Source organism: Perca fluviatilis, chromosome 7 (genome assembly GCF_010015445.1).
Source record: "Perca fluviatilis chromosome 7, GENO_Pfluv_1.0, whole genome shotgun sequence".
Lineage (NCBI taxonomy): Eukaryota > Metazoa > Chordata > Actinopteri > Perciformes > Percidae > Perca > Perca fluviatilis.
The window spans coordinates 33,604,732-33,629,273 of record NC_053118.1 but is presented as its reverse complement, the minus strand read 5'-3'; the positions used below and the strand labels follow the sequence as shown (position 1 = coordinate 33,629,273).

Sequence of the window (24,542 nt, the reverse complement as noted above, 5' to 3'; positions counted from 1 at the left end):
CGGCCTCCTTCCCCATCTGACCAGAGCCCCAGGATCCGAGGAACCGAGGTGACGGACGTGTCGGGACAGCTCAAAGAAAACACCGTGTCAGTCGGTAGGCGCCTGCTTTCTGGTATACAATTATTACCATATGAAAAATAATCCAACAATGCCAAACAAAAGGTGCAAATTATAAAGATGGAGTGAGAGTTTGTGGGTTTTTACCTCACTTTTTGGTTATTCTGTTGTTGTTTGTTTTGTTTTTTAATCATAAAAACGACTTTGAGAGAACATCAGAAACAATTCAAATGGACAAAACACACCAGAGACGGGCTGCTGCTGCTGTGTGGACTTTTTAAAACTGTTCATTCAGGAGATGTCTTGAAAAAAATAAAAAAATAAAAAAGGCTTTTAAAGAGCAAGGGGGGGTGGGGTGGGGGGGGGACCAGAGCTAGAGGAGGGGTTGGACCATCGACAAAGGTTTAGGTTGGTGTTAGAAGTCTGACAGGCCCAAAGCTGGAAGGGGGCTGATGGGAGGAGAGGATTGGGGTGGTGGGAGGGGGGGGGGAGGTTGAGCGTGGAGTTATAGAACCTTCTGGAGGATGGCGTTGGGCACCTCCAGAGTCTCGTCCTTCACCAGGACGATGTCATAAGAGTCCAGATATTTGTCCAGCCGCTCCTCCACCTGCAGGGTGAGACCGGGAGGAAACTTGTCAGCAGCGGCTTCACAGTTCATGTCATCAATCTCCAGGCAGCCACAGCGAGCAGCTTTTAAAGGACAATTCCGGCGCAAAATGAACCTAGGGGTTAATAACACATGGGTATCGAGTCGACCGTCCTCCGGGATATGTTGAACGACGAACCACGAACGCCGTGTAACCACCAGTAGCATAGCTCAAGCACGGCGTTCGTGGTTCGACTGGTCGTGACTGTTTTCCCAAGATGGCGCCTACCTGTATACCGAACGGTACTGTCTTTCTAAACTATCTTTTTAATAAACTGTCTGTACACTTACAAAGTTCTCAATGCTTCGGTTTACATGTAGGGACTAGGGCTGTCCTCGACTAAAGAAATTCTTAGTCGACTAATCGATTAGTTGATTTAATTGAGAGGTGGTTAAGACTAGAAAAGCACAATATAAATGTAGTTAATTAACCATCTGTAAAACTGAGTTTCTCCACAATTAATCCTGCAAAAGTACCACTTTAAATCTTGTGTTTACCATGAATGTGCTCAGAAGTTTCTTGGAAATGAGTAATTAAGCATGAATAAGCATAAAAAATGACTAATCGACTAAAGAAATCTTAGTCGACTAAGACCAAAACGACCGATTAGTCGACTAAAAGGTGGCAGCCCTAGTAGGGACCCTCATTATGCTACCGTGGAAGTGTGGTGCTATTTTGAGCCTTGGTAGTGGTGTTTAGTGGTGTAGAAATAGCGATTTCTTTTATCTTTCGCGTGGCCCGACGACTAGCGTTATGAGCTAATTAGCGGTTTGCGCTAAAAGTGGTCACATTCGATTAGCATGAAAACAGATCCCAGAGAACGGTCGACTCGGTACACATGTGTTATTAACCCCTAGGGTCATTCTGCGCCGGAGTTGGCCTTTAATGGTAACGTAGACTCGCTGTGCTCCGGACACTTTCGACGCAGTAAGCACAGTAAAAGTCCCATAAAATATCAATGCGTGGAAAGATAACGCCTGATTGGTTTACCTGTCTCTGGGGGCAGGTCTTACACACATACTACAGTTTGACTGACACAAAAACTGTCAGTAGACACGGTGTCCGGATTAGCGCGAGGGCTAACGTTATTCCGGACGGCTGGGATTTTCACGTCAGATTAAATGCCTCTGTAAATGGGTGTATCCCTTTAAAAAAAAGTCAAAAAATGTTTGCAAAAACTAACTCGTAAATATTCTATGAGGCCTTGAGAACGTTTCTGTCATTTTGATGGTCGGTGATCATGCGTTGAACCGGTACTTTGCGATCTCAAGTCTTTCATAGGCGCACTTTGGAAACTCACGCTGATTTCTCCTAAACTATTGGCTCTGGAAACTGGAGGTTGAGACAAGGATGACATATATGTATATATTGCCCATAAAATGAAGTATCTACAGAATATGCGGGAAAAAAGCTGAGTGTCCGGAATACTGCGAGCTGTCGGAAGTGTCCGGAATACAGAGAGCCTTCGTTAAGTTCTTAGGAACTAGGGCTGAACGGTTAACCGCTTTCAAATCGGAAATTGAAATGTGAAGAATGCGATTAGCTAATCGTGAAGACCGCGATTAATCAATATTTAGTGGAAGGTTTGGTTTTAAGATTTTTTTTATTCCTCTTTTTATCATTACATTTGCTGTTCAAATGCTGGAACAATGTAACATTGTCACCGATTGTTTACAGAAATGTCCTATTTTCAGTGGATTTTTCATTTATTTTGTATTCCTTTATGATCATAAAAGTAACAATATGTAGATGCTGTCATTGAACTGAGGCGTATCAAAAACATTCAGTTTACAGGCAAGTACTGATATTTTTTGATTGGAATTGTTTTTATTATTATTATTATTATTATTATTATTATAACTTTAGCTTTTGTGATAAATGGTCTGTGTTTGACTGCTCAATGTTCCATACTTATGCTTATTGCTGGCAATTCATATCTCATTATTATATCTCATCCTTCCCTAAGAATACAGAGCAGTTTTGATGTTGTCTCATGTTATAATGCTCCATGACATGTTTCATCTGTTACATAGTGAATATTGAACTATGAGCTAAACTTTAAAGAAAAAAAATTCCCAAATCGAATCGTAATCGCAATATCTGGCAGAAAAATCGCAATTAGACTCTTCTTTTGCCTATATTCTGAAAGCCATCAACCAGGACACGTGTACAGTCAGAGTGAAGGATTTTCATCACATAATATTCACAAATAACCCTTTTTAAAATCGTTTCAAACTCATCCTGGAAGTCGCAGAATTTGTCTGTGAAACAAAAGAGAATGTGCAATTTCATCAAGGCGCATGAGTGCAAAATGCAAAAAAAGATGGATAGATGGGATGTCAGTCTGGAGCTGTCATTTGTTTAAAGAACTATCTATCTTAAAAAACTGGCAGAGCAATTGCACTGTAGTCTTATTATAAATTGAGGTTATGTAATGTAACCTGTAAACTTCCCATTTCCAGCCAGAGAAACTAACAAATAAACTATGCTTTGATGATTAGTTAGTATTAATAGGAGTGATTCTCTTCCTTCAGACCCTGGTGAGGGTTACATTTTGGCAAAAATGAGGGCTCGTCCGGGATTTGAACCCGGGACCTCTCGCACCCTAAGCGAGAATCATGCCCCTAGACCAACGAGCCACATTCGTGTTTCTTTAGCCGACGGATTTTGGATTTACAAGCTGCCACGTTGGCCAAACTTCTGCCTTCTCAAGTAACTGTTCTCATATTTCTTCAGATGCACTTCTTGCGACCGAGTGCCATCTGCAGGACGCTTTATGGTACTGCAGCCTAAACCATGTTCCAAAAACTCCAACTGTGTGTTAAAAGTTTCCCATGGACATTTCATGCTGTTTTACACAGTCTATGTTCCCATCCAAACAGAATGGCGGTTGATGTAACAATTCAATTCAATTTTATTTATAGTATCAAATCATAACAAGATCTCGAGACACTTTACAGATAGAGTAGGTCTAGACCACACTCTATAATTAACAAAGCCCCAACAATTACAGTAATTCCCTCAAGAGCAAGCAGTGCGACAGTGGCGAGGAAAAACTCCCTCTTGGGAAGAAACCTGGGACAGACCCAGGCTCTTGGTAGGCGGTGTCTGACGGTGCCGGTTGGGGATGCGATGGACAGTGGCAATAATAGTCAAAATAATAATGGATCAGTGACTTCAGTTGTGTGTAATGCTATACCATACTAGCTTTAATCTCCTTCTCCACAGATTCCTTTTTAAACCAAAACGTAGCATTGTAATGCTAGCTAATAGCATGCTAACTGCTGTTGTCTTCATATAGTTAACATCACTGCTCTTCAGCCTTGTGTATGCACACATCATCATCTCTGCAATTACTTTAAATATCGGTAAAAGAACTACAAATACAAACACATTTTTTGAAGTCCTAGTACCTCATTTTGTACATTGTATTCTTGGGACCTTCTCATTTGGCCTCCACTAAAGTTCCAGACAGAAATATTTGACTTTTTATTCGCTGTATTTATCTGACAGGTTTAATTCCTTTTGGATGCAAACTCCTTTTGCTCTAAATTCTAAAAGCCGTCAACCAGGACACATGTGCAGTCAGAGTGAAGGATTTTCATCACGTAATATTCACTAATAAAGTCTTAAAATTGTGTCAAACTCTTTCTGGAAGTTGCAGAATTTGGCTGTGAAACAATAAATAGCATAATAACTATGTATATAGTGCCACCTCATCATGTTCATTTATCTTGATTGTTATATTTTACTATTTCAATTTCCTATTCTGTTGTTATTTTCGATTTTTACTATTTATATTTGATATTTCTGTTGAGTTTGTCTGTGATTTAACTGTCATACTGAGAGCTGCTAAACTGTGTTTCGTTGTTGAAAACAATGACAAAGAGCTATTCTATCTTTTCTATTCTATAGACAATGTACAATATCAAGACGCATCAAGTGCAAAACCCAAATAAATATGATCAGAAGCAGACAAACTCAACAGGAAACATTAACGGAAAACGTCAAATTAGTTCAAATCCCTGCTATTATAGTAGATAGTTCCGTGTACAGCTCAAACATCGCCTCCCTCCCTGACCATCAGTTTATGGATTATTTCTAAGAATGTGAACTCAATTAACTAAATGTTTAAAGTGCTCATATTATGCTTTTTAGCTTTCCCCCGTTCCTTTATAGTGTCACATATCTTTTTGTGCACGTTATAGGTTTACAAAGTGAAAAAGTGCAAAGTCCACCCCAAAGGGACTTACAACAAACGTACGTCACTTTGTAACACATGTTATAAGGCTAGCCTAGCTGCTAGCATTGCATTCCTTGAGGTGAGATGCCTCACTCTGTAGCTAAAACAGAGAGTTCAACACACAGGGTGAAAAGAGGAGCTGCAGCAATGTGCAGTACAACAAATATATAGTGTTTTTTGAAAAATTACACCATGTAAACCTATTCTGATATAACCTCCAAATACAATTTTGAACCTGTAAATGAGCATAATATGAGCACTTTAAAAGTTTGTTTTCGGATGGATTGTCACGCGTCTTGGCCGCCCGTACCTTGTCGTTGAGGAAGCCGATCTTGAGGATGTTCTCCACGTTGGGCGCGCCGTCGGCCATGCTGAGGTCCCCCAGCGAGTCCCCCATTAGAACGATGTTGGAGTAGTCCTTCACCTGTTTGAAATAGTCCGTGTTCCGCAGGGCGCCGTCGTGTTTGTTGTACACGTGGATCAGCTCGCCTTTGAAACCCTTCAGGACGCCCTGTGAGATGTGGAGCAGATCCAGCCAGCGTGGTGAGACATTGTTCGGGCTGTGTTCGAAACCCATTCACTCACGCACTATTCCCTATATAGGGCGCTATTTTAACGATCACAGCGGAAATTCGAACACAAAAATGGCGAACACACTATATACTGTAGTGCATTATTTCTGTGATAGGGGACGGTTTCCATCACAGCTAGAGTGTGTCTTTAGTTTATACAGGGCCAGACGGAATCTGCAGATGCGGAATTCTCCAGAAAGCAGAAAAAACAGTCAGCTAAATTCCGTGGATTTTCATTCTGGAGGACTGCTGAAAACTTTAAAAAAACTAATAAGTCTGCAGATTCCGTTTGGGCCTGGACAAGGTTGAGCTGTAACGCAAGCAGAAGAACAGATGTGTCTGTCTTTTGTTTCTGTGGGACTCACGTTTTCGTCAAAGTCCATGAAGTTGGACACCACTTTGACGTTGGGGTGGTAGACTCCGGCTTGGTGGAGGATTTCCTCCAGGACGTCGCCCAGGCCAGCCGAGAAGATGAAGACGGGCACATTGTGCTGCTGCAGGCGGTCGAAGAACTGCTCATAGCCTTCCCTGAAACCACGCAGACACAGAGAGGGACACCTTGGTGAGAGACAGCGGCTATTCTTCAGGCAAACGGGGCATCAACAGTGAAATGAGTGGCAAATCTGATATCATATGTGGGTTTTTATATCATTCTGTAATAACATTCAATGACTTACAGATTTTTTAGTTTATTCTTTAAGGCAGTGGTTCTCAAGCTTTTTTCAATAAGGTTCCCCCTTTGAACAGACTGTTTAAGCCATGTACCCACCACTAACCAGCGTGAATAACTTTTGGTAGGACAAAAAAAAAAGTCAAGAATATATTTACTAAACAACAGCCTTGTACCTGGAAATCCTTTAAATGCTAATGAAAAAAACGACAAAACCTTTGAAAAAGACGGTAGAAAGACGGATGTAAGGCAAGAATAGGTCAAAAATAGTTATGAAAACTTGGAAAAAAAAAGCTATGTAGAAGGAAGGAGGCAACACTAGGGCGACAAAAAATTCAAATAAGCGACAAACTTGGAAAAAAGAGACAAAAACTTAAAAAAGTAAGGAAGAAAAGGCAAGAATAGGTCAAAACAAGCAACAAAACCTTCCAAAAAAAGAAATAGGTGACAAACTTCAAAAACAGTGACAAAAACTTTGAAAAAAGTGACAAACTTGGAGAGAAAAAATAAAGACTACAGCCTTTGAACTGAAAAACATTTTGCAAAAAATGTCACGGACCCCTGCAGTCCTCCAAAGTACCCCTAGGGGGACACGTACCCCCATTTGAGAAACACTGCTGTAAGGTATGCTACAATCTGCCACTTTACTCTCTTCTGGATATGGGCTGTGCAATGTGAAGGCTTTTCTTTGACCATATCAAACACAGGTTTATTTGCATACTAAATTAAAAAGGGACAGTTCACCCCAAAATCTTACCTGTAGCTATTCATCAGTCTATAGATTGTTGACCCCGCTTACAAAAGATGATCCACAGACCTGGTTGTGAGCAGTTTCATGTGGGAACTATTTTCTTTCTACCATACTTCCTTCATGAAACGGTTCACAACCAGGTCCGTGGATCATCTCGAGTAACTGGGTCATCCTTTGTGGAGAGAGACATTGCTGTTGAGGTTTTTCCAAATGGGTTTTATCGGCGCTTTGAGCACAAACATCTTAGTTCCACTGTCTTGGAGAGAAGGCAGACATCTCTAACACTGGGCAACTCACACCAAAACCATCTAGACTGTATTATTGATTTTGGGGTGAACTGTGCCTTTAACACCTATAAAATAAGCATTTTGTTCATTAATAGAAAGTAAGTGCAAATAAAGAAAGGTTCATTTATTTGGCTCGAGGTTTAAATCCCTTTAAATATACAAACACATTAAAACAGCATCAGAAAACATTTAGATCCAGGTGTTGTTTTAAAAACAGCCCTGAGGATCCACTGAGCCCCCGACCTTCTCACTCCGTTGTGGCCTTTTTCGAGATAAGACTAGAAAGGCCAAAGGCTGGACCCATAATGCAACAGTAAACTGCAGTAACCCTACAGTGTTCAGAGAGTCCAGGCGAGCGTTGAGGAACAAGTACCTGAGTGCAGCGTCAGACTCTCTCACCATCTCTGGCAGTTTGTCTTTCTCTATCCGCTGCTCCACAAGCAGCGTGTGAGACTTGAAATACCTGCAAAAACACACAACACACAACACACACACACACACACTTTAGCTACACCGTGTATACCTCTGCAGAAAGGTATATTCTGCTGGTTGTAACAAGAGCCCGACCGATGTATCGGTGGGGCCGATATTATCAGCAGATATTAGGCATTTTCCAAACTATCGGTATCGGCATTTATAATGGCCGATAAATGAATATTTAAAAAATAAAAACGGACGAAACCCCCTTCAACCATGTTCTGAGTGTTGGCGTTGTATAGTTTGTCCACCAGAGGGCGCTCTGCAACGTCCCTGTTGGCTACACTTGTGTTTAACCCTTGAAGGGTTTCATATCTTAAGTTTGTATTTTTATACATTTTATTTATCAAAACTATATTATATAGTTTGATGTTCCTCTGTTCTGTGGGACAATAAAACTAACAAGTTTATTTTTAAACTGCATTATCATAATAACTAATGTTAGGGAAATCTGTATATATATATATATATATATATATATATATATATATATATATAACGGACGATATATCGGAATATCAGATTTTTAAATCACCAAATATTTGTATCGATATCGGCCTTAAATATCCTTTATCGTTCGGGCTCTAGTTGTAACTTGTGAGCAGACGCACAACCATGACTGTGTGCGTTTGTTACACGCGGGCAGGTTTGTGTGCATGTGTCGTACCACTCCACCATGAATGGGTATTTCTCCTCCATGGTGAGATGAGGGTCGATCTCGATGGGGTAGTATTTATTCTTGAGCTGCAGCAGCTTCTGTCTGCACTCCTCAGACACCAGTCTGCAGTTCTCGATGATATCTGTACAAAAGAAGAATGACACCGTTAGGATCATTGAATATGATCACCCACTATTGGACAATATTCAAATAATGTGCAATAACCCACACTGCATGTCACACTGTATATAAAACCTTTTTACATATACAGTACAGGCCATAAGTTTGGACACACCTTCTCATTCAATGTGTTTCTTTATTTTCATGACTATTTACCTTGTAGATTCTCACTGAAGGCATCAAAACTATGAATGAACACATATGGAATTATTATTTAAAAAAAGTGTACGAAATAACTGAAAACATGTCTTATATTTTAGATTCTTCAAAGTAGCCACCCTTTGCTTTTTTGATAGCGCTGCAAACCCTTGGTGTTCTCTCAATGAGCTTCATGAGGTAGTCACCTGAAATGGTTTTACCTTCACAGGTGTGCTTTGTCAGGGTTAATTAGTGGAATTATTTCCCTTATTAATAAAAAAAGCAAAGGGTGGCTACTTTGAAGAATCTAAAATATAAGACATGTTTTCAGTTATTTCACACCTTTTTGTTAAGTACATAATTCCATGTGTTAATTCATAGTTTTGATGCCTTCAGTGAGAATCTACAATGTCAATAGTCATGAAAATAAAAAGGAAACTCATTGAATGAGAAGGTGTGTCCAAACTTTTGGCCTGTACTGTATATATGTATATAGCGTCTCAGAACTGTGCACCTGACCCCCCTTTTTTTGCACTACTTATTTTATTCCATGTTGGATTTATTTTATGTACATGTTGGCACTGGAAAAGGAGTTGCTTTTAATCTCATTGTACATGTGTACAGTGATAATAAAAGGCATTCTATTCTATTGTATCGGTTTCAAACAGGCAAGAAAAACCACATGGAAATTGGGAAATTGAGAATTTAAATTAAGATTGAGAAAAAAAAATGAACGTGGCGACACTAAAGGAACGTCTCGTGTTGTGTTCTTGTTGTACTTACAGTGACACGACGGACAGCGCTTGCCGTTGATGGCGAACTTGCTCAACGTCATGTCGAAGTCTGTGATGATCTACAACAGAGCCGGGAACATTTGGGTTACCAGAACCAGAGGAATACATTGACATTACCACGGCATATAAAATGTCAGAAATGGTGAAAAAGTGTCAATCTGTGTTTTTCCCAAAAGCCCAAGATGGCGTCCTCAGAGGTCTTGTTTTGTCCACAACTCAAAAATACGGTCACAGAGGAGTGAAGGAACTAGAAAATATTCTCATTGAATCTGAGAATCTTTACTTTTTTTCATAAACATTTACTTAAAAGCGATTATCAAAATGGTTGGTTGTTAATTAAACGGTTGACAACTAATCGATTAACCATTGCAGCTTCAAATACATGAATCGCACCACACTAAAAGAAACATAGGACCTCATGGGGAACCCAAAAGAGCGAGTGACATATAAGACCATACACACGCATATCATATACTTTATTACAGCTGGAGAAAGGCCCAATGCTGGACTGCCACTGCTGCTGCATCTGAAAATGCTGCTTGGAATGTGCAAAAACACTAAGAAGCAAATTCCGTGTTTGTCTCTAGAAAAATGAGTCTATCTTTCCCAGGTAATGGGCTTCAGAAATTAGGTCCAGTGTATAACGTTTTTAGTTGTTCATTATCAAAATCTGTCTTGCCCTTCACAAACTCGTCCTTTTCATGAATATTTACCACCACCATCAATTCCAAGTATTCCTATTGGCTTGAAATTTTACATTTGCGTTTGCATGAACTGGGGTAGACGCTCCATATTCATGCTCCATCTTGAAATACGTTAGCCTGTAAGGGACATACAGGACATACTGCTCCGCCTTTCGCGTTTTCACTGTCACATGATAAACTCACAGTTTGAAGAAGGAAAATGGAGGACCACACGTAGGCCTATTCTAAATCCAAATTTCAGGAACAGGAGTCTTCTTCTTCTTCTTCGCCCAGAAAAAGAAAAAGGACATTGAAAAGAACAAGAGACCGGCTTTTTGAAGCGTGAAGGCTAACATAGCTGTAATACGTACTTTGAACTGCGTGGTGCGAGAGAGTTGATTGCTATATACGATCTCAACGCTAGATGGGAGAAATTCACACACACTGGACCTTTAAAGCACTGAACCTCCGTTAGAAGTAATTCCAGTTGCTAAGGGCTTTTGATCTTAAGTACCACTAGGTGGCGCTGTTTCACCAAAACACTGAATGGATAGGGGGCCATCAGGACTTGGATGTTCTACCTGTAGTTTGGAAGCTCCTCCTTTGATGAGGCCACAGATGATCTGCTCCACCCTCTCGGGGTCCCTCATGTGGACCGTCGACTTCTCAAACTGAGGCATCTGGAGGGAGAGAGAAGTTATTATTATTATTATTATTATATTATTATTTAAAAAAAAAAAAAAAAATCTCCCTGCTCTAGCACAACGGCACCTCTGCAAAATGACCTCAGGAAGGAACTTGTTTTGGTGGAACGTGTGTACGTTCTAAGGTTTTAGTCGTGCAACAGAAAACTCCGATTGGACAGATAGTCTAGCTAGCTGTCTGGATTTACCCTGCAGAGATCTGAGGAGCAGTTAACCATAGTCCTCACAAATCCATCGAAGTTTAGAGAACGCCAACACAAAAGAACCGGAAGGTTACGGACATCCGGCCGAAATGAAAGACATCAGGCGGAATTTCCAGGGGCACCGGAGCAATCCTGGAAGTGGAACGTTGTGGACATAGACTAGCACTTGTAGCTTAACAGATGCTTCTGCTTTAAGAGATTCCTGAAAGACTTTGGGGTCTAACAACAGCACTTTGACCAGCGGGTCATCTTTGGTTAGAGCTCTGGTTTGAATTAGGAGGAGGAGGAAGGAGGAGGAGGAGGAGGAGGAGGAGGACAACAGCAATGAAGAGGAGTTTGTGTGTTGACAACTAGGGTTGATTTGATTGTTTTGGATTGAAGTTAAATTTGTAGTATGTGTGAAATTGTGTGTTGAGTGCTATGTAGGGCTGCAACTAACAATTATTTTCATTGTCGATTAATCTGTTGATTTTTTTCCCCCTCGATTAGTCGTTTGGTCTATAAATGTCAGAAGATGGTGAAAAAGTGTCTGTCAGGGTTTCCCAAAAGCCCGAGACGACGTCCTCAAATGTCTTGTTCTGTCCACAACTCAAAGACATTCAGTTTACTGTCACAGAGGAGAGAAGAAACTGGAACAATATTCACATGTAAGAAGCTGGAATCAGAGGATTTTTACTTTTTACTGATTAATCATCAAACTTTAATAGTTGACAACTAATCGATTAACTGATTATTCTTTGCAGCTCTAGTTTTACGAACTTAACTGATCACGTCAACCTGGAATTAATGACCTTTTTTCGTCAGCCTTCAGTGTTTCTGAACACACTGTTCCCTGGTCCACACACACACACACACACACACACACACACACACACACACACACACACACACACACACACACACACACACACACCCACACACACACACACACACACACACACACACACACACACACACACACACACACACAGGGTGCTTCAGACAAAATGTTTTTTTTTTTTTTTTAAATGCAAAATGTTATAACGATATTTGCGTAAGCTTGACCTACAAAATAATTTGTTGCATCTCATTCTCAAATGCAGACAGTGATATATTTAACAAAAGCCAGAATGAAGTTATAGGATGATAATAGGTGGACATTCAGAAGTGCTAGTTGATTTGATTTTGTTGTTTGTCATGTTGCTTTTGCTTTTTTTTTAAGAGTGACAGATGTCTATCAACCTTTAGTATCTATCAATACATATATAGATAGATGTATCTACAGATATGAATATATAAAAGCTTAAAGGCTCTTTCTGATGTAACAAAGTTGACAGGTGTGGGAGGGGCAACACACCAGCTGTGCATATAGATGTACACTGCGCTGAATAACTGAAATAACAAAAACACACACACACACACACACACACACACACACACACACACACACACACACACACACACACACACACACACACACACACACACACACACACACACACACACACACACACACACACACACACACACACACACACACACACACACACACTTCCCCTTGTTACATAATCAGCATCAGACGTCGTAGCACCTCGTTAATCTCTCTGATCCTGCAGAAACATGAAGCGCCAGAACACAGGCCAAAAATAAAACGTAGGTCTTCCAGCCTACTCTCTCTTAAGCGTATCACTCACAAACAAACAAACACACACTTATCTCAGCGTGCAAAGACCCAAAGCAACTTCCCGAACTTCATTGTTGCCGAGTGAAGACGAAGAAAAAGTGCAGAAGAACAGTCTCATTCATGGAGGTTTTTTGCAGGGCGTGTTCCCCTTAGGGCAGTGAAATTCAAACTTTCTTTTGAAACATGAATCACTATCAATAATTAAATACAACGATACTGTAAAGACACTAAATGTAATACTGCCAGCTGTGCTGCATCACATTCCTTTCCCCAATTTATTGTTTAGTTTTTTTTTTTTTTTTTTTAAACAGACGCTCTTTTTAGCGAGCACAGGTTGCAACATTACAAATCTACCAGAAGTGCGAAGTAGGGAAAAAGCCTCCATTTCTGGATTAACATTACAAGCAGCAAATACTGAGGTCAAAGGTCAAATATCCCAATAACAGAACACTCAGGAGGATTTTGTTACCTTTTTTTTTCTTTTTTTTTAGTTACTATGAACCAAAAATGGCTACAGCCTGGAGTATGACCAGTTACATAAAAACACATCCGCACACACACACAGTACACAAACACTCTAACTTACCGGGGGCTGTTGTGTCAGCTTAAACAAGAACGTGAGGAAAAGATTGTGTGGCTGCAGAGGGCTTTTATAGCTACAGCGACAGTCAGGGAGGGAGGGGGCGTCACCCAAAAATGTATTAGACAACATGACCCCTCCCACTGTGTACTCAGAGGCTCAAACACACATACATTTACAGAAACAGTAAATACACAATGACAATTTCAGCTGACCCATGTCAACACACTAAACACTCTCTCTCTCTCTCTCACACACACACACACACACACACACACACACACACACACACACACACACACACACACACACACACACACACACACACACACACACACACACACACACACACACACACACACCACACAAAAACACACACACACACACACACTATAAAAAGCCATGGAATAGGGCCAGTGGAGGAAAAGTGACATTTGTAATCTATCCTTGGTTCAGTTATGTGACCTTTGACCCTTTGAAAAAGAAACCTTTAAAATCAATCAGAGAGGGTAGACTCGCTTTAGCACTACTACTGCTGAGTACACACATTTTAACAGCCCCCTCCACCCCCACCCCCACCCCCCCACAAACACACACATGCAGAAAACAGCGTGACGGCGGACGGCAGGTCACGAGGGTCAAGGTTCAGTGCGAGCGTCAGGCTGTTGGGTCTTACAATGGTCAGGCACACATGACGGCAACAGGCGCCCAATGGACATCCCTCACATGCAAACACACACACACACACACACACACACACACACACACACACACACACACACACACACACACACACACACACACACCACACACACACACACACACACACACACACACACACACACACACACACACACACACACACACACAGGTAATCAATGGGGTGTAATCTTCTCAACAGTTTTAACTGACATCACATCACTCCAATCCTTCAGTTCACTGGCTCCATGTCTGTTTTAGAACCGATTTTAAGATTTAAAGCATGTCCGGGTCTAGCCCCCAACTATGTCACAGAAATGCTGACCCCATACTGTACAAGACTGTTTGCAACTTTAGGTCCTGGGGCGGGGCCCTTTTTAACCGTTCCAAAGTCAAGGCTCAAAACCAGAGGTGACGGTGCCTTCTCCATCAGGACACCTCGGCTTAGGAACTACCTGCCCGAGGACATTAGTAGGGCTGGGTACCGAATTCAATACTTTATAGGCAGCGACCGAATTGCCTCTAAAGTACCGGGAGCAGCATTATTAGATCTAGGTAGAAGCATGCTGCGTGCTTATTGGCTCACTGACTAAATTTACTTCTTGGGTATTGAAATTTGGTATTGAATGATGAGGCATTTTTCAACACAGGCAATTCGGTCGGTGCCTAAAAAGTATCTAAGTTCAGTACTCAGCCCTGAGCGAGAATCAAGAGAAGCTTTAAAGTCATGCCTCTCACCCCAAATCAAATCAGACTTATACAAACATGTGGATATTCATTTTGTACCTTGACCTCCTATTTATCTATCAGCAGCTTGTCGTGCATTAAATGTGGTATTATCTTCTGCAAACAATTGCCCAATTGTTAGAATTGGGCAATGAGTTCGGAATGTGACAGCAACGCTGGGTGGAGCCATCAGAACAATTTTTTAAAAGTCTTACATAAGTCCTTGTTTGAATCAGGGATAGACCGATTATCTTCCCTGGCCGAATGTCGGGCCCGATTTCTGGCAGTTTGTAGATTATCTGTGTCAGCGTTTTATTTGCCTTGATTATGCGGCACGTTTTCTTAAAAAATGCGATGGAATATGCGGGATATTTATGCAATTTTATGCGGTGAAATTGCAGGAACTTGCAAAAATTGCGGGAACTTGCAAAAAACTGAGGGTTGATGAAAAAGAGAAAAAAAAAGTGATTCCTCCAACACCCTGCTTTTCAATGACGTTCACGTCGTGTAATTACGTCACTTCATAACGTTCCCATGGCAACAGGGGAAAATGCTGCTCTTGTGTGAAGTAAACGCAACATTTTTCAACTTTCCACTAAGATATATGTGACTTTCTTTGCAACGGAAATGCGGGGATTATGAAACCATGCAAGCCCCGCATATTTTGCGCGGAAATCGTCAATATATGCGGCGAAAGTGCGGCGTATTTGAAAAAATGCGGCCCCCGCATAAATATGCGGACTTTGGCTGATTATGCATTGAATTATGCGATTGCATAATCGCGTTTTTCTAGAGGGACTGGATAACGATAAAGTTAATTAAATAAAGTGCCCATATTATGAAAAGAAATCACTTTTTCTGGGATTTGGAGTGTTATTTTGTGTCTCTGGTGCTTCCTCACGCATACAAACTTGGAAGAAAAAAAAAACATCCATGCTGCTTGTAGTGAGAAACGGGTTTCTGAATGTCTTCTGCCTTCAGTCTCTGGGCGAGCTGGTCAAAACCGGCAGGTCTGTCTACGTCATCAGCCGAAATATTTGGTGTATGCTAACCACTTTAGCAAATACCACATCGGCTAGCTGTTTCTCCAACTTCAGTCAGTACAAGGCAGGAGAGCTCAACACACAGGGTGAAAAGAGGAGCTGCAGCAATGTGGAGTACAACAAAAAGATGGTGTTTTTTGAAAATTAAACCATGTAAACCTATTCTGGTACAACCTCTAAATACAATTATGAACCTGAAAATGAGCAGAATATGGGCACTTTAAAAAAAGAATTTGCTACTTTGGCTCAGCTACAGCTCTGTGTCTGTCCCTCTGCTCCGGTTTCTCTCACCACTGAGTCTGACTTAATGTCCTGCCCACAACACTATCGGACTCTCTTTTACTGAGTATTATGTTGAAAGTTTCTAATTTATTAAATGATTGCTTAAAGCATTTAAACACAGCTTTGTGTTGGAGTGTGTAACATTCCAAAATCTTAATTTTGACTTAAAGATTTTCATTTTCTCTGTAAATGCGTATCGGTTCCAAAATAGCGGTTATCGGTTTCAGTAACTACTTATAATCTCTATCGATATCAGCCTTGAAAAAACAGTATTGGTCGATCCCTAGTTTGCGAAACACACTCGCACAGAAAATGTTATCAGTCGGATAGACTTTTTCCAACAGCTGTAATATTGCCTGTCCAGCATTCTCCCAGCACTATTTTTGAAATCCCACCTGATCTACACGAGCCTGAGCAAAGGTAACGGATAGGTCCATGCTGCTGTGACCCAGCCTTGGCCTGTTGGGGTCAAAGGTCATCAAGACAAAGTGCAGAGACTCTGTCAGTGTTTTCCCTACGTTTGTGGAAGACTAGAGCAGATATAATAGACACAAAATAGCTTAAAGACAAAGCTAAAAAAAAGTCCACTATCATTAAGTCTGACAAAAGTAATTTAGTTACATTCATTCGGCTTAGGTGGTGACCAAACCAGCTTGGTGCTGCGCCTAATCCTCTGAGCCTCACCTTGACAGGTGGCAGAGGGCAGTGCATGAGCTGTGGAGAGATTGCTGATCCCAGGACTGTTGTTGTAATGGGATACACCTCTGACAAACAACTGTACTCATACTGATAGTGCTGCAACTTCTGCTACCAACACCCCTTTACTACAACTACTATATTTGCCATTAATGCCACTGCACTACTAGTCTTACCATTTCTACTAGTCTGTTACTAAAACATATACTGCTGACGTTACCGCTGCTATTGACACTACAGCAACTTTGACTATTTTCTCAACTTCTATACAACTGTTACTACTACTCCTGATCTTCCTCCTTCTACTGCAACCTTTACTACGACTATTTTTACTTCCACAAAACGTTTGCTGCTAATTAAATTTCTTTTTTTCTCTCTCCACACCTATCCAAACGATAACCATCTTGAAAATGGGCGTTCCGACGAGTTCTGTGAACATGGCGTGATATTAAGACATGCCTGAGAATTGTAAATGTACGAGACAGTGCTTGCTTTGCATCAAGGGCCTTCATCGGTTCCCTGTTTGCCCCCACAGTCTCTGGTGACCCCACCTATCAAAAATGGCTCTGCTTGTCATGGTGACAGCCATCTGTTGCTGCTGATAAAGCAGCATGGCCACTGGCAGAAGCTTTGGTCACAGGGAGGCCCCCTAGGAAGTGCTCCAGGCTTTCAAGCAAATTGAACATAGTGGCCAAACAGTGGAATTGCAATTCCCAACTTGTCACCTGATGCCCTCGGGCCCAAAAAGGACTTTTTTCCCCATAGACTTACGTGCCGAAATAGACAGCTGTAAGTCATTCGATGACATTTCTTTGAGCGTCACTACCCCAGACTCGTTTCACTATCAGAAGTTGAGCCATTCGGTCCAATAACATTTGGAAAGTCCAGAAGAGCTGCACGATTAAATCATTTAGCGGAGCGTTAAACTTTAAGTAGCCGGCTCAGAGGTCTCTATTCAACCTGCTCTATGGGCCGCACAGAGCAGGAGCAGCGCCGGTCATCCGGGTAATTTTTGGCTCCATGATGGATTCACGCGCCACTGAGCAAATCTCATAGGAACGAACGGGGCTCCGCCTCAAACGCTGCATCCAGTTCTTATTATACAGCCATGGTTGGTCACTGCAGGAAGAGGCTGGCCCGCTCGGAGTTCAGGTTATTCTTGCCCAATAAAACTCAAATTTATTTTCGTTGCAATTCCCTCAAATACATCACTATCTAAGACTCTCTTCTTGTTGATCGCTGACTTAAGAGATGCTAATACTAGATACCGTTCTGAGATGACAGCTTTGGGTAAAATTTGACTTACTTTTTAATTGCACATGAAAGTTTTGTCAACAGTTAGTGGCCAATAATGTTTATGTATGAATTATGCCAAACCCTAATCAACTTTCTAAATTAAGAGAATAACAAATACATTCCTTCTTCTGTGAATGATCAGGGAAACCAAACAGCACTGAGTTGTCATTTTGCCTTTGTCATTTTTTTCATTTAAACTTATTAATCAAAGTCAGCATCTGCTGCAGTAAACTTTGGGTGTGGTATTTTATATCAGCCATAACTGGTTTCTACCGCACCCTTACATGTGTTTCATATTTCTTCAATGCATAGGCTTAGAGTTTTTAGGGGGCAGGTGCAGGGGATGTCCCCCTCAATATTTACAAGAGGTAGATTTGTCCCCCTGAAAAAGTTTTAAAAAATAATTGTTCAGGACACTAAGAACAACTGTGTCTACTTTGCAACATGAGGGGGTTAAAGAACACAACAGGAGGGTGAAAAATAAAGACATGATTTATGGGGTTTTATAGACTCAAACTTTGGAGCTTATGGCTTTACCAATGTGTCATTCTATATATATATATATATATATATATATATATATATATATATATATATATATGTGTGTGTGTGTGTGTGTGTGTGTGTTTATGTAAATACAAACATTTTTGGGGTTAGAAAAGCTTTAAGTTTGCTGTCTGTGGTGGCCGGGTTGGTTCAGTGGGTAGAGCAGGCGCACATATACATGAAGGCATATGCCTCGACAGAGGTCCAGGGTTCGAATCCAACCTGTGACGATTTCCTGCATGTCTTCCACCCTCTCCCCTTTCTCACCTAGCTGTCCTGTCAAAAATAAAGGCCGAAAAGCCCCAAAAAATAATCTTAAAAAAACCTGTTTGCCGTCTGTGTTTTGAAAAGACCTTTCTGGTAGTATTAAGAGTCTCATTCAAGCCCAGGGGTTTTAGGATACTCTGCTGTACAACAATGCAGTTTGTTTTTCTGTGACAGTCAGTCAGTAGAGAAATGAATGTCCCTGTAAAATTCCAACACAGGACAGAAAATGAACGCCTAACTGAGTTGTTGTCGTGTGGTTTTAGACTCCTGAGGTTTCGGGGCGGATGTTTGTGCCGGGCATCATCAAAAGCAGATGGTCAACAGAGGTTTCCACGCTGAAGGTCGGACAGGAAACAACAAAAACGGTTTTCAATCCAGAAGCCACACTGGCTACTTACATCCCAAAACACATCCTCTGGTGTTGTTCTTAAACACAAGGCTGGATTTGCAAAAGAGGGTTTCTGGTGGCCTGCAGAAAGCCATGAACGCGCATCTATCCAAATGACTTCAGCCTGGCTCGACCTAGTCGCTCCTCCTCAGTGGCTTGGCCTTCGTGAAACGCACCAAGCCAGGCTGCACAGATCAGACTAGGTTAAGCCTCGCGTTATCTGCAATATGCAATGCCCCCCTGAAGAGCTTCACTGGATCTTCCCCTGCTCACTTTGATGTGTGTATATAGAGGTCGGCTCACGGTTTGACCCAGTTGCTCACAGTTAAAACACATACACATAACTCAACACATAGTGAGGCCAACACGATCACAAATCAACTCCAAGATGCATCACAAAGGGCACAGTTTCACGTCCTATCTCTGACCCTCCCATCAGAGATTACAGGGCATGGCCTCTCAGGTTAATTAAATACATTTCACAACTTCTATTTCACACACTGGCAGTAAAAAGTGTAAGTTCCTAAATCAACAATGAAACAACCAGATGTAAAGCGGTCAAAAGGTCACAGTGTCGTCAAACCTGCAATGATGGACTGAAATGCTAAACGTGAACAAAAAGCTGTGTTGTGTACGGTTTGCTTTGACGCAAACCAGACATACGGCTGTAACGCCCAGCCCCACACTTTAGACTGTTGGGAGTCAGCCAATGCTGATAAAAGCACACTTACTGTACAATGACATAATGAGAGGAGGTTACCTGCCAGGGAAATTATAAGCAATAAAACTGATAAATGTTAAGTCTGCAGCCAGAGCATCTGACTGCTGTGGTGGCCACTTTGAAATCTGATTGTACAGTTTCTACTGTAAGTGATGAAATGTGAAAAGTGGCAGCTGAATATGAGGGACCCCCATTTCAGGTAAACAGGCTTTGTGAGTGTTTGTGTGTCTGTTAGACAGCACATACAGAGATGCCCCTCTATGGGTGGAGCCAAATAACTCAGACATGAGTCATTATACATTCCAGTAGATATACAGTACATAGAAACGCCCTGTAACAAAAAGTCTAAGTATCTTCTATAGCCTAAAAAAAAAAAAGGTTTAATATCCATGCACCACATAAAAGAAACTATGTTGTGAAAAGATGTATATTAAACCTCTTCTTCTTTGTTGAACTACATATATCCTCATATAGGCATTTGAGTGACGGTGTTTAAGTTGAAAAGAAATGAAATAATTGCCTTTATAAAGCCGTTATGCATTATTTATTAACTACAGGCCAAATATAATCAAGAAAAGTCACAAAATGCTCGTGGAAAATTCTAATGGTTATATGTCCTTTGTGTAGGCCTGTAACAATTATTACATCATTGTCTAATCACAATTATTTTACATAATCGCCGTTTTCTTCGTTTAACTGCAATTAATTGTTAAAGTGATGGTTCGGAGTAATTTCACCCTAGGGTCCTTTGCACCATGATCTCGAGCCAAACACCCCCCCAGAAGCTTTTTTCACCTGGGTCGAACATTGGGAGAGTTAGCGTAGAGTAGCGTTAGCCGCTGAATAGCTTAGCGCAGAGGCTAATGGATCCGAAGTGTCTCTTAACATTACCCCACTAATAATGCCCGAAATGATACCAAACGTCTACAGTAGTACAAATAGGTTATGTACTCATAAAACGATGGATTGTAAAATTTGTAAGTACACCAGAAGTTTATGTAAATAACACTTGCCTGCTGGCTTCTGCTCTCTGCTGCTGCTGGCTGCGGTTACTACCGGGCAGTAAAGAGTGCTTAGGGACATCTACAAATTACAACACCGAAAGAGATGCAACAAAAATATTTATTAATTTAATGATTAAATAAGGTAATGTCTCCAAACTTACCCTCAATTATTACTTGTCTCCTGCTAGTTATATTACAGCACTTACTTTAAAAATAAGTTAAATTAAAAAAATATTTGTTGCATTTCTTTTTTGTAATTTGTTGATGATTCTAAGTACGGCTTACAGCAGCAGCAACAACAAGCAGAGAGCAGAAGCCGCAGGCAAGTGTTATTTAACTAACCTTCTGGTTACTTTACAAACTTTACAATCCATCGTTTTGCGTGCATAACCTATATATACTAGTGTAGACCTTTGGTATTCCATTTTAGGTTATAGATGGCAACCATCCGTTAGCCGGAGCTACGCATTAATACTCCTTCTTCAGTGAATAAGCTTCTGAAAGTGTTTGGCTCGAGGTCATGGTGCAAAGAACCTAAGCCTCAATTCATCACTAACAATAGTTAACGAGTACATGTGTTGATGGTAATAGTCAATTTTATGTTTATTTAAGAAAACAATGCAATGTTTAATGATAATAAACAGGCTTGGTTTACTTCCTAGGCTGTGTAGTTATAACTGACTGTCAAACTGGAGAATAAAAGGAAGTTCTGTGGCATTCATTGTTTGTGTTTGTTCATGTTTCACAAAGAGTTTAACCTGAGCCAGACCGACAACAAAGATAGAAATCATATCACATCCATACAGGGATAGTAGTATACAGCTGTTAAAACATAATAAAATATATGAAGCACCGATACACAAGTTCAGGTATCGGACCATCTCTAATTCGTATTATTACTGACAATTATACTTGAATCACAGAAATCTTGACATATGGTACTTTCCTCTAGTATTTCTTATTGGTCTGCAGTTTGTGTGAATGTGTTAAGTCTGCGCAGAAGGCTGATTCCTGTCGGACAGGTTAGAAAGCGGGACTGAGTGTGTTTGTGCTGCTGCAGCTTGAATAACCTCCATGCTGCCTGTTCGACAACAACAGCAGCAGCACGAAGCTGCGTCCAGGACCAGGACAGTGAACGCGCTTTAGAGCTAGTCACTAACACAGGCTCGGCTGTCTAAACTTTCTGCTCAGAGGAGCTGCTGCTCTTTCTGCTGGAGAAGAGCAAACTGATGACCTCTAAAAACAGCTGCTGTTTTTAAAAGAACACCGGCGCCTGCGCAGAGCGTCATGAAACTCCACTACAGTCAAGTCACCAAAAATAACAGTGTCAAAATGTCCGGACGTGATCTTCAGAATAGAGGCGAACACGTGCTGCAATGTGCTCTGGTTTTGCATGGGTCAAAATATTAAAAACAGCAATACCAATGTATGTAATGCTTTACTTACTTTGTGTTTACTCAATAAATATATATATATACACAATTCGATTTCTGATTCTACCATCCAAAGTGCAGATGCTCACATAGCCAACCTCATGGCACAATATACAATAACATGTGAAAATGATGAGCAAAGTTTAGAATGCCCCAGAATACATTACTACTACTATATATTGCGCCTGTGGTTAAAATTGAAAGTGGTCCTAATGTTTTATGCTCTCAACAGCCTCGTTAAGACTCGTTAAGTGACAAAAAGGTGCGCGCATTTATTTTTGAAGGTAGAACTTCCCCACTTCCTGTTTCTTATCTTATCTGCCCCTGGTCGTCTTGACGCAGCACGAGTTAACTCACCATTTCTATGATCCTGGTTTTCTTGCCCGCACGCTTCTTCTTGGCGACGATGTACTGGGCCAGAACCACGCCGCCGAACAGGGCACAGACGCTGGCGCTGGCCGCGGCTCCGACCTTCACCACGGCCGTCCTGTCCATGAATGGGTCCGCTGTTATTCCACTGACCGGTCGCCGCCCCGAGTCCACACTCTCCTGCTGCTGCCTTCCGTCAAAAGGCGCCTTCCTACTGGCGCATACCCGCGGACAAAGATCCTCTATGCTGAACGCGAACAGTCACTCTGTTATTATTTGGTGACCAGCCTCCAGCGTAATATCTCGATGTTTGAAAAACATTACACAGCCAGGCAGAAAACGAATCCAAAATATTGTCAGCATATTATACTTATTTTACCATACAATTTAACCATTAAATGAACGTCATTTGAACCATTTGTAACGTTACGTTACTTAACAACATCTAGCTAAGCTAGCAAACTTGTGAGGGAGGCTAAGATTAAAGCGTATGACATTAAAGTCCGAATCTTTCTGGACGTAGCTATATTCAAATTAAACTCACATTGTTACCTCTAACCTTGGAGCTATTTTTATGTAGTTAAAGTTTTAAAAATAACAGTGAGCTCCTTCTCTTACCTTTACGCATTCTCTCACCCCTTTTTCACTGTAAAGTTAAAAATAAAGCACTTCCGTTTGTACAGGAAGTGTCAAAACAAAAGACAATAACATACAAGTTAATTAATGAAAATACACAAATTCGTAGTAACATTTTGAGTCATTTAAAAAAAACATCCACACATTTTTAATGATCTCATTTCAAGCTATCTGACTGCACCCTCTCAGAAGACACTTTTGGTGTCCCTTTTAGTACCTCACTATGTAGCCTATATGTTATGGCTAATATTTTACCAGGCAATTGTCTATTTACACATCGAAAATGGGTAAATAACACACATTATATTTGAGTATACTGGAAAACGGGAAGATTGAAATAAAGAGGGGTAGTTCCCATACAACGGACTAAATGGGACGTAATTCTTGAAAGATGAAACAATCGTGATTCAAAATGATACAAGTCACAAAACTCGACAGACACCTCAGAACGTAGGTATCAAACATAACGATTAGTAACAAACAACAATTAAATTACATAGAATATCCCAAATCTGTGTGATGCTTTCACTAAAAAGATCCCAACATGTAGAACTGTTTAACAAGGCACAACAAACGAGACTTTCAACAGAACTGAAATAATCAATATTACCAGACACGTCAATAGATACTTTCTTTTTACTTTCTTTTTCAAGCCATTGTCACTTCCTTAAGGTAAATTATTGCAAGAATTGGGAAGATTGCTCCATTTCACTTTATTTTAAAAGAACATTTCAGGAATACAAAGACAGATGCTGTGTGCAGTGTTTCTCATCCTGTAGAGTTGTCATTTGAAAAAGAAGATAAATCTAGCTGGAACTGTATCTGAGCAGTGTGTCAATATACTTATTCAAATGAGCTCTTGATTTGACTGAATATCACCTTAAGTAAACAAGGCTTTTGTATAATGTACAATAGAATTCCCTCTATCAATAAGCCGTTAGAACAAAGTGTGTCTTTATCTTTTATGACTGCTGCAACGTACATTTGTCTTTTGAGTTTTTCATATAATGGTCTCCATTATAATGCAGCTTTAAACAAGCATTGAAAGAGCTATGAAGTAACATTAAGCATAGTGTATTGTAATTTGGCGGACAGTTGGGGTAATTGGGGGATTACACATGGAACCTTC

General features: G+C 40.8%; 1 protein-coding gene and 1 non-coding gene across 5 annotated transcripts; both read right to left on the bottom strand.

Annotated features, from left to right (window-relative positions):
• Positions 1-328: 328 nt before the first annotated feature.
• Positions 329-23,428, bottom strand: nt5c3a (5'-nucleotidase, cytosolic IIIA). 4 transcript variants are annotated; one of them, XM_039806734.1, is made up of 9 exons: positions 23,396-23,428; positions 22,766-23,024; positions 10,739-10,837; positions 9,464-9,533; positions 8,372-8,504; positions 7,601-7,690; positions 5,885-6,047; positions 5,258-5,458; positions 329-664 (listed from the first exon to the last, which is right to left on the bottom strand). In XM_039806734.1, exons 2-9 carry the CDS (start codon positions 22,901-22,903, stop codon positions 563-565), a joined length of 996 nt encoding a protein of 331 aa, XP_039662668.1. In that variant the 5' UTR covers positions 22,904-23,024; positions 23,396-23,428; the 3' UTR covers positions 329-562. The 4 variants fall into 4 exon arrangements, with proteins under 4 accessions (XP_039662668.1, XP_039662665.1, XP_039662666.1 ...); XM_039806731.1 differs by having other exon boundaries at positions 22,766-23,079; positions 23,396-23,427; XM_039806732.1 differs by lacking the exon at positions 23,396-23,428 and having other exon boundaries at positions 22,766-23,365.
• On the bottom strand, positions 3,272-3,343 carry trnap-agg. The gene has a single exon. It is a non-coding gene; the product is annotated as a tRNA-Pro (tRNA).
• Positions 23,429-24,542: the final 1,114 nt, after the last annotated feature.